This window comes from Heliconius melpomene, chromosome 11 (genome assembly GCF_056956725.1).
Source record: "Heliconius melpomene rosina isolate 202511_hmr_F chromosome 11, ASM5695672v1, whole genome shotgun sequence".
In the NCBI taxonomy this organism is placed as follows: Eukaryota; Metazoa; Arthropoda; class Insecta; order Lepidoptera; family Nymphalidae; genus Heliconius; species Heliconius melpomene.
This window is the reverse complement of record NC_140399.1, coordinates 12,388,697-12,399,801: the sequence shown is the minus strand read 5'-3', so window position 1 is coordinate 12,399,801 and position 11,105 is coordinate 12,388,697. Positions and strand designations below refer to the sequence as shown.

At 49.8% G+C, this 11,105-nt stretch overlaps 2 protein-coding genes across 2 annotated transcripts; one reads left to right on the top strand and one right to left on the bottom strand.

Moving 5' to 3' along the window:
- Positions 1-3,624: 3,624 nt before the first annotated feature.
- On the bottom strand, positions 3,625-5,787 carry LOC146535002 (uncharacterized). The gene has a single exon (XM_085192461.1). It carries the CDS (start codon positions 5,785-5,787, stop codon positions 3,625-3,627), a length of 2,163 nt encoding a protein of 720 aa, XP_085048587.1.
- A 3,120-nt stretch (positions 5,788-8,907) lies between these two features.
- Positions 8,908-10,027, top strand: LOC146535001 (uncharacterized). Its single transcript, XM_085193625.1, has one exon. The coding sequence runs from the start codon at positions 9,152-9,154 to the stop codon at positions 9,905-9,907; it is 756 nt and encodes a 251-aa protein (XP_085049751.1). The 5' UTR covers positions 8,908-9,151; the 3' UTR covers positions 9,908-10,027.
- The last annotated feature ends 1,078 nt before the right edge of the window (positions 10,028-11,105 follow it).

The following is an 11,105-nucleotide window of genomic DNA, read 5'->3' as shown; positions in this document are numbered from 1 at the left end:
CAGAAAGGAAGGAGTTGCCGCTGAGTTCAGAACAGGAGGTGTCTGACAGCGCTGCGGCCGTACTGGCCAGGGCTAGCTCCAGGCTCTCGGACATGTCTCTACCATCCGAGAAAGAGCAGGACGAAGCCATACTTGCGTCTGACCTACAAAATCAGGTGGTGGACAGCCTAGCGGTGATAAGGAAGGTTGCCAGCAGATCGGGCAACCTTAAAGGAACTTTCACCAAGGCCTTTTGACGGATACCGGCCCGAGTGGGGACTCGAGCGGGTTATGTGGGACTCGTGGACCGGCTGAAGGCCAATCCCAATACCCACTAAAACCTCACGATGCTCCTCCTCGACCACCACTGGCCGCGAGACGCGGGGACTATAATCGTCCACGAAACGCGGCGGCGGGAGCCTGCTAGGCACGTCGCGGAGTCAAGGGTGTGTGGGCACCCTCGACGGCCTGCTCGGAGTAGCGCGCGGGAGCAACCTGCGCGCGCCTACTCGGGCCAGGTTGGTAGGCGGCCAGCTTCCCCAGGCTGACCGCCCTCTGGCACATTAGGGCGGAAGGCGGCGATCGTGTGCCGCCCTCCGGCGACCCGGTCTCTTACGGCGGATGGCGACTTCGGCAAAAGCCTCCCTCGTCCGTTCCGCCGACTTCTTCTCGAGCACCACTGCCTCGCAGAAGGATGAGACCGCATCCCACGACGTCTCGCTGGGAAGGGAAAGGTCGTCCCCTATGACGTCGCGCAAAGCGCGACGTTGAGACGCCCAGGCTGAGCACACCTCCAACGTGTGCTGGGCCGTCTCGTCGAGGCAGTCGTCGCAGTGGTGGCAGCGAGCGTCGGGCTCCCTCCCGGCGATCCGACACAGGTAACCCCCGAAGCAGCCATGCCCCGTGAGCACCTGTGTCGTGCGGAAGGTTAGGACGCCGTGACGCCGCGCAACCACTGGCGGAACACTGGACAAACAGCCTCGATCTTCCTCAGGCCGGCAGATGGATTTGCCAGCCGAGTTTCCCACATTTCAACCGCGGCTACCCGCGCCTCCTCAGTGCGTGCTTGGCTTGCCGGTTCCCCGGACGCTAGGCCTCGACGCCGGCAATAGACCGACGCCAGAGAAAGAGCATCCAGGTCCCACGGTATGACTCCAGCCAGCACGCACGCCACTTCACCGGAGATGGTCCGGTACCCCCGTATCGCCCGGATGGCCATCACCCTCTGCGCACGTCGCAGCAGAGTGATGTTGTGCCGGTCGGATCGGACCACTCCGGTGTACAGCCGACGGCTAGAGGCGCTCGGCCCATCCACATTGGGCAAAAGGCGCGCCAGTGCCGCCGCTGTCTTCAACAGTTTCGGGGCCAAAGATGTAAAGCGGCCCCGAAAACTCCACCGACCATCCAGAACAAGTCCGAGGTACTTCATGCTCCGGGCAACGTCAATTTTGACGCCACCGACGACGATGTGGGCATCTGCCGGTGGGCCCTTTCGAGGAGCATGGAAGTAGATTGCCTCGGACTTGTTGAGGGAGACTTCCAAGCCCAGCCGCTTTATGCGGCCGACTACCTCCGCAACTCCAGCAGTCGCGAGGACTGCCGCCTCTCGATAGGTCCACTGCTGCGCCAAGACCAGCGTGTCATCGGCGTAACAGAGGACCTTTATCCCCCTCAGGGTGCCGCCCCGCAGCACCCAGTCGTATCCGATGTTCCAGAGGATCGGACCCAGCACCGATCCTTGTGGAGCACCGGCCGACACAACGAACTCCTTCCAACCTCCTCCAGGAGCTGGAAAGGTCACAGACCTACCGGACAGGTAAGCCCCGATGACGCGGCGCAGGTATGGAGGCACACGATAGTATAACAGTGCCTCCTTTATGCAGGGCCATGGCAGGGAGTTGAAGGCGTTGGCGATGTCTAAAGACACCGCCAAGACTCCATTGCCTCGGGCCACCGCATCCTGCGCATAGGACTTTACCTCCAGTATGGCATCCACCGTCGATCGCCCCCTACGGAAGCCATACTGGTGGTCCGAGAGGTCCGGACCTGTCCCCTCCAAATGGTGTTGTAGCCTCCTGGCTACAACACGCTCAAGGAGCTTGGCGATCTCGCTCAAGAGCACGATGGGCCTGTAGGCGGAGGCTGAATCCGCCGGGCGACCCTCCTTCTTGATGAGGACTAACCTGCCTGTCTTCCACCGCTGTGGAATTATGGCTTGAGCCAGACAGGCAGTGAATAGTCCTCGCACTCTGGGCCCTAAGGTGTTGAGGGCCAGAGTTAGCGCCCGGCCGGGAATGCCATCGAAGCCCGGGGCGGTGCTCTTGAGCCGAGATCGGCGAACAGCTTCTTCGAGCTCCTCCTCCTCCACCGGTGGTGTGACGCTGTCCTCGTCGTCCTCCTATTCCTCCTCACGCGCTGCAGGGCGGGCCATACTGGGTGGTGCAAAACTGGCCCGCTGCGGGAATAGCGACGACAGAACCCCTCAGAGTACGTCCGGTTGGAGTGTCTGCGTCAGTGGTGGTGCCCAAGCCCGTAACCTACCGAGCACCATTCGGTAAGGTGTGCCGTACGGGTCTAAGTCTATCCCCGCGATCAACCGGTCGTGCGACTCGCCTTTCACACGACCGATCTCCTCCTGCAGCTGCGTTCTCGCCTCGACATAGACGCGGTACAGTCGGTCTTCCTCCTCCTGCACCTTCTGTACCCGTCTGCGATAGTGGCTGTACTGGCGTCTCGCCGCAACGCAGGTGTTACGCAGTTGCGCGATCTCCCACGACCACCAGTACACTTGCCGCCGTTGAGGGCGGCGCCCGGAACGGGGCATTGACGCGTCACAGATACGCGTCAGCGCCCCCTGTGCCCAGGATGCGGCGTCTTCTGCAGACGCCAAGCTCTGGGGCCGCCAGGATTTCACTATCGCGGCCTCCTCCAACAACTCCCTGTCGAGACGACCCAGTTGCCACCGCGGTCCGTACTCTCGCGAGTTTGGACTGGGGGCTGGTGGCACCGCAGGATGTATGGAGATCTCGTACAAGATGTAGAGGTGATCCGAGAGAGTCTCCACATCATCCAGCACTCGCCAGCCCCGAACACGACATGCTAGGGCCGGGCTCGCGACCGAAACGTCCACGACGGATCCGCCCAGCCTTCGCACACACGTGTTCTTGGTCGCTCGGTTGAGCACAGACAAACCGGTGGCAACAACCCACTCCGACAGCGTCACACCACGCACATCCGTCGTTGCGAAGCCCCACACGCTGGACTTCGCGTTGAGATCGCCGGCCACCAACATCTCCGCCGGACGAAATCGCTCTACCATTTCCCCCAATCGTATAAGGAACTCTTCAAACTCCGCGAGAGTTCGATTGGGGGAAAAGTAGACCCCTACGACAACTAGGTTGCCGACAAGTGCGGCGACGCATCCCACACCTCTCTCTACACGTGAGAAAGGCGGGGAGCCCGCGGCGACCTGGGTGATAATAGTCACCACCCCGGTGTTGTCGGCTACCCAGTTGTCTCTGTCGGGAACGCTGTAGGGCTCCGAAACAACCGCCACCTGGATAGACCACTGCGCCAGGCTTTGGACCAATAAGTCCTGGGCCCTAGCACAGTGGTTAATGTTCGCATGCAACACGCGGAGAGCCATTATTGGTCTTCCATGTGTTGCACCTCCTCAGGCCCAGCTGGGATATTAGACCTGGCCGATGTTGCCGGCACTCGTCTGCGCTTTCCACCGTTATTGGTGCTAGCCTTTCCACAGGCAGCATTCCCCAACATGTGATTAGCGGGCCTTTGCGCCGCCTCACACACCGGACAATGAGGCTCTGCCGAACACGATCTCTGCTGATGCCCGGTCTGGCCACACTGGAAACACTGTTTGCTGCGGTCCACCTGGCTACTGCAGCTCGCAGCCATGTGGCCCACTTCGTGGCAACGGAAACAACGTTGCGCACGGGGCATCAATAGCCTCACTCCAGCAGAGACGAAGCCAACAAGTAGTCTCGCCCCGCTAATCTTCTGCGCTGCGCCGACAGGACATCGGACCCATACTGTTCCTAGACCGGCCCGGTCCTGTCGGATCTCTCCGACTTTTATATTACCCGCAGCACAGCCGGAAACTCGGCTTATTGCCGCCGTCATGTCCTCAGCAGTGGCGGAGTCATCGAGGCCAAACACCCTCAATTCCGCACATTTCACTGGCCTCGACACCTGGACCTCTTCGGGGCTGAGAACCCCACGCAACTTCTCAGCTAGCGCATCCGCCTTCTCAGCAGTGTTGGCGCCAGGCATTCTAGCGCCTAGCATTCTAGCGCCAGTAGACGCAACACGGAATCTCAGGTCCTCTATACCCAGGTCTTCCATCTTTATACTTTCCTTGACCCGGGGAAGGACATCGCTATACGACATCTTGTCGGCGACGGCTGGCTGCAACTTAATCGTCACAACTTGCGATCTAGGACGACGCAACTTTGGCTCCTTTTGCGCTTTAGCCTTTTGCGCTTTCGGCTTAGGAGCTGGCTTTCTCTTCTTGGCCCCCTTCCGGGCTACTACAGTCCAGCCCTCAGACATATCAGCCGGAGCGGGTGGCAGAGGTCGAGGCTCAGTAGATGCGGTCTTTACCGGGCCTTTCTTCTTCTTGGCCTTTTTAGACCTTTGCTCCTTTGGTGCCGGATTAGCCGGCGCCATCAAAGTGGATGCGACAGGGTCCACTTGCGCCTGCTTTGGGCTATCCACCTTGCGCTTGTCCGCCGCTAGCGGAGGTCGCAGATTTCTCTCCGGTGGTAGCCGATCTTTAAAGGCTTCCAGCCTGGTGGAAACCATAGTGCCCACTATGTCCTCCACAGCAATAGACTCCGTGGGAGTGGGTCGCAAGTCCGATGCTCTAGACCGCTCCAACTCCGCTCTCAAAAGGGCAAACTCCTTCCGCAACTCCACCAACTCCGACTGCAGTCGCGAGTTTGTTGCCTTGAGGATATCCACTTCCTCTGATGCCGTCCTCTTTGCCAGAGTATTAACGGCAGAAGAGATAACTCCGGCAGCGTCTTTAAGGGCCCTAGTAAATGTGCCCTTCAGATTCCCCGACTTGCAGGCGACTCTATTGATTATAGCCAAGCTATCAGATACTTGGCTACGCAAGTCGGAGACCATGTGCTCCTCACCGCAAAGTTCCAGGGGCACATCCGAGAGCCTAGAACTTGCTCTAGTTTGTATCGCCGCGGAGATTTCAGCAACTTCCTCCTCCGCCCTCAGCCGGCGCTCCTCGCGCTTGGCATCGTTTAGCGCCTTCTTTCCAGCAGCTAGCCCTATATTCTCATCAGGAATATTTGGTACGACCACGACTCCCTCTGGCCGAAGCAACCTTCGCTTTCGGCTTGTCTCTGTCTCCCCATCCGCATCCGAGGATTCAGAGTTACTCTTCCTGTGATGGCGCCTCTTTCTGTCCTTTCGGAACTGCGCTTTAGCCCCCTCGATAGCATTGGAGCTGTTCGACCCAACAGACATCACGCCATCGGCGTCTGACTCGGAAGCCGCCCAGAAACGGCCTCGCGACGAAAGTGACGACCTGGACCTATCTCTTATAATAGAGGCAACCTCCTCATGGTCCAGACGCTCTAACACGACTCGCGCATCCTTCAACCCCCCTCCTATTGGCACAAGTGCCGGACTTTTGCCCCTTTCGAGCAAAGTACTCCCTACGCCTTTCTCGGGCACAACTACTACTCCGCCCATCTCGGGCAACAACAGATCACCGCCCTCCTCGGGCCTCCCTACGTCATCATTTTGGGTTTTTAATTTAACATTTTCCATTTTGTTCCCACGAGTGTGGGGGAAAAACGGTCCATCCGAGCAGTGCCCCCTGTACTCGGATAAGCCTATTACGCCAGGGTGTCGGCCGGTACCCTGGCGGGACCAGCAGTAGCGACTGATCTCCCCATCAGCCATGAACCCCTCGCGCTGCTTCGCCGCTTGGGTTGGGGTAATTTTTTATAGAGGTTTTCTTCCTCGCAGCCCGGCCCTCAGTTCCATTCCTGATTACGAGACATGACCGCAACCAAGAGTGGAGTTCCGATATTTTCGGCGCTGGCACATCACTGCACCTGCGTGGCGGTAGGGTGAGTACACACCACGCACGCCCTCTGGTTCCTCACACTGTGACCTCTGCATGACAGAGGACACGCGAAGAACCACGCCGGATTATTAGCCAGCGAGCAATCATTACCCAAGGACGAATCCTGTAGGCACCAATTACTCGCCGCCCAGGGTGCACCGGTCCGCAACACTGTTCGTCCCCCCCGAACGACAAGCATTCGAGAAAGGGCCAACAGCGGGTGAACACACGAGGAGGTCATCCGACCAAGCACCCCAACCTAACCTGACATTTTTTTTTTTTTTTTTTTAACGTGAGGAAATCCTTTTACGGATACCGGCCCGAGTGGGGACTCGAGCGGGTTATGTGGGACTCATGGACCGGCTAAGGCCAATCCCAATACCCACTAAAACCTCACGATGCTCCTCCTCGACCGCCACTGACCGCGAGACGCGGGGACTAGAATCGTCCACGAAACGCGGCGGCGGGAGCCTGCTAGGCACGTCGCGGAGTCAAGGGTGTGTGGGCACCCTCGACGGCCTGCTCGGAGTAGCGCGCGGGAGCAACCTGCGCGCGCCTACTCGGGCCAGGTTGGTAGGCGGCCAGCTTCCCCAAGCTGACCGCCCTCTGGCACATTAGGGCGGAAGGCGGCGATCGTGTGCCGCCCTCCGGCGACCCGGTCTCTTACGGCGGATGGCGACTTCGGCAAAAGCCTCCCTCGCCCGTTCCGCCGACTCCTTCTCGAGCACCACTGCCTCGCAGAAGGATGAGACCGCATCCCACGACGTCTCGCTGCCGGCCATAGCCTTGACCACGGCCGGCAGGGAAAGGTCGTCCCCTATGACGTCGCGCAAAGCGCGACGTTGAGACGCCCAGGCTGAGCACACCTCCAACGTGTGCTGGGCCGTCTCATCGAGGCAGTCGTCGCAGTGGTGGCAGCGAGCGTCGGGCTCCCTCCCGGCGATCCGACACAAGTAACCCCCGAAGCAGCCATGCCCCGAGAGCACCTGTGTCATGCGGAAGGTTAGGACGCCGTGACGCCGCGCTAACCACTGGCGGAACACTGGACGAACAGCCTCCATCGTCCTCAGGCCGGCAGTTGGTGTTGCCAGCCGAGTTTCCCACAACTCCATTGCGGCTACCCGCACCTCCTCAGTGCGTGCCTGGCTTGCCGGTTCCCCGGACACTAGGCCTATTATTTCTTCATTTGGTTCATATATTTCATTATTTTCCATAATTTTAATTATTATTATTATTTGAGAATCAATAATTAATCAACGAATAATCCTATTTTCATTAAATATACCATCCTCTATTGAATGATATCAAAATTTACCTCCTTCTGAACATTCTTATAATGAATAATAATCCTTTTTTAACCGACTTCTGTAAGAAAAGGAGGTTATCAATTCGACTGTATTTTTTTTTTTTTTGTTATGTTTGTTACCTCATAACTTTTAACTGGGTGAACCGATTTTAATATTTTTATTTATAAGGTATAGCTTCCCGAATGGTCATATTTTTTTTTGTCCATGTCTGACAATGGTATCCATGAGAAAATCACATAAGTCTTAAATTTGCATTATGCATGTGCGCGACTAATAGCCGAATAACTCAATGTCGCGCCAACCGATTTTGATGATTCTTTTTTTATTTGAAAGGATACACTTCAAGGATAATTTGGTGAAAGTTTGGTTAGGTTTCGATTATGGAATTCGGAGAAAATTGAGAAAGTTTGTTTTTGTTGGTCAAAAATTAATTATACTGTAATAGTTACAAGCAAAAACTTTTTAAATTGATGTCAGAAGTGAGATTCCTGATCGTTGCATTTCTTTTCAACCAATCTCAAAAAAGAGGATGTTCTCATTTTCAACCAACTTCAAAAAAGGGAGATTCCGAATTCACCCGAATACTTTTTATGTTTGTTCTTGTCAATATACCAAAATGTAACTTTGCACAAAAATAATAGCTAATTAAATGAAGTTTTACATAGAACAATCATAACCACTCGTTGACAACCACTACCAATTCTATCAATTGAATAATTTCATTATTATTTTTTATTTCTATTTTTATTAGTTTAATAATTATAAATTATTTTATTTTTAATTATAAAAATAATTTTAATTTTAAAAAAAATAAGAAAATTTCAAAAAATTTTTTTGAAAATGATAAATAATCTTTTTTCAATTTTTGATCCTTCAACAAATTTATTTAATTTCCCATTTAATTGAATTAGAACATTTATTGGATTATTATTTATTCCTTTATCTTTCTGATTTTTTCCTAATCGTCATTATTTATTATGAAATTTTATTTCTAATAAGCTTCATAATGAATTTAAAACTTTATTAGGACCAAATAGAATTAATGGATCAACTTTTATTTTTATTTCATTATTCTTTTTTATTTTATTTAATATTTTTTTAGGTTTATTCCCATATATTTTTACTAGAACAAGTCATCTTAATGTATCCCTTTCATTATCTTTAACATTATGATTAAGATTTATAATGATTAAATAATACACAACATATATTTATTCATATAATTCCTCAGGGAACACCAACTATTTTAATACCTTTTATAGTACTAATTGAAACTATTAGTAATATTATTCGACCTGGAACTTTAGCAGTTCGATTAACAGCTAATATAATTGCAGGTCATTTACTTTTAACTTTATTAAGTAATACAGGTATTAAAATACTTAATTATTTATTAATTATTTTAATTATTGTTCAAATTTTATTATTAATTCTTGAATCTGCCATAGCAATTATTCAATCTTATGTAATTTCTATTTTAAGAACTCTTTATTCTAGAGAAGTAAATTAATGTCTAATCATAATCATCCCTATCACTTTTTTTTCTGAGGGTAGGTGCCAAAAAGTAAATACGTTTTTAAAGTTGCTCCCAAATAATTTTCTTTTAAAAATAGTTAAAACAAATTATAAGTGAAATGTGTTATGTATAAGTGATGTATTAACAGTCACCAACCTGCCAGCAGTTATTCGTGCAATAATTTCTACACCAAAACTTTTTATCCATAATCACTAGTCTTTTGAACTCAATTACATCAACATGGAAGCTATTAAGCAATCAATACAAGAACTGTCACTACACTTCAATTCGCAAATGGCTGACTTTCAGCAAAATTTGAGTTCTGCGCTTCCTGCGGCAAGCCCCACTTCCCACATTGCAGCTCAATTTAGTGCATTTCGATCTTTTGTATTGAGTGCACTGGAGGGGCTTCAGCTGCAGGTAAATATACTGTCAAAACAGTTAGACCTTCTTGACTTGCGGACCAGAAAGAAGATACTGTTGGTGCATGGTGTGCCCGAGGAGAGAAGTACAGCTGATTCTGCCATTGCGGTGAAGGTCCTGTCCCAACATCTGAAGTTGCCTGATCTGGAGCTGGGTGACATTAGCAGATGTCAACGCCTGGGTACTGTAACATCTGATAAACCAAGACCCATACTTGTAAAATTCCGAGAGTTATCTATGCGAAATCAAATATGGTATGCTAAAACCAATTTGAAAAATACAGGCATCACTTTATCGGAATTCCTCACTAAATCCAGGCACGAGACTTTCATGGCAGCCCGAAAACGTTTTGGCATAAATAAATGTTGGACGAAGGAGGGCTACATCATTGTCATTGGGCCAGATGGGAAGCGCCATACTATTTCCACATGCAGTGAGCTAGACAATATCCACGACACGGCTGGGGCTCAACCTCTTAAAGCACCTATGGCGAGCTCAAGTGCTGGTGATTCTAAGACAAAGCCAGTTCCTCAGGTTACACGAATGAAGAGGATCGTAAACTCGAAGAAGTAAACAACTTCCTTAATGCATTAGTTTGTTCAATTAATGTTGATAGAATACTTTTAACCTTATATCTAATAACTTATGAGCTAGTGTCCTATAAATCACTAATATATTCACTAAAATGTACAAATTACCCACAACTTAAATCGTTAATATACTTATCCATTAATATATATAATTTACCCACAATTTTAAAACGTAATATTAAATGTTGTAATGTTCGGTCCGGTTCGGTTCTTTATTTATGGCGCTTCGAGCGTGCCAGTTGAGCACTATTCACTTCGCCAATGTCACGTTGTATGGAAAACACACAAAGGAGATTGTACGGTAAAAAAGAGATTATATTACACAATAGGAGAATGCATGTCAAAAAGAGTCCAGTTAAAGTGTTGCCTTCACCTATAAAATAAAAAATCATAAAATAAATATATACATGAACATGAGTTTGTAATGTTTACTTTTTGTTAGTTATTTTGACAGGCTTATTGACACTTAATCTGTCAATGGCCGGAACTGTCTTAAACGTTTCTTTTCACGATAACTCCTAGATTACGGACTTAGTTGTATTTATCGTGTTTTACCTCTTTTTTTTTTTTGTTATTGTAAGTGATTATTTGTTTATTTTATTTTTTTTATTTTTATTTTTCTAATTTTATCACTAATATTTATTTTGCTAATTTATTTATTTATTTGGACATACATATATTATATAGCTCTTATTATTATTATCATTAACATTCTGCATATACACACATTTTATTTTAATCTTATTTTTATTTATTATATATATTTATTATCCTATTAATTTTTACTTGATTATTATATTTTGGTACTGCACTATGTTCAACAACGCTAACTCAAACAGTGACACCTCTGATAATGATATATTTTGTCAGTCTACATCGTTATCATCAGATTCTAGTTTCCATAGCACTTCCGCGTCGCTAAGCACTGTTTTGGGCACGACTTTTGCGAACTCTGCCAAGCACTTCAACGTGGTGCATATCAATGCACAAAGTGTTCCCGCTCATTATCCTGATCTCCTAGCTTCCTTCGATGCCAAAAACGTTCACGCGATCCTAGTTTCCGAAACTTTCCTAAAACCTTCCTTACCATCCACATCCTATGCTTTACCCGGCTTCCATCTTATTCGTAATGACCGTACAGGGAAAGGCGGTGGTGGAGTTGCTATCTACTTACGCAGCCA

Bases quoted from the DNA above. Each gene is read 5' to 3' on its own strand.
- LOC146535002 (XM_085192461.1), bottom strand. From the start codon at position 5,787: ATGGAAAATGTTAAATTAAAAACCCAAAATGATGACGTAGGGAGGCCC.
- LOC146535001 (XM_085193625.1), top strand. From the start codon at position 9,152: ATGGAAGCTATTAAGCAATCAATACAAGAACTGTCACTACACTTCAAT.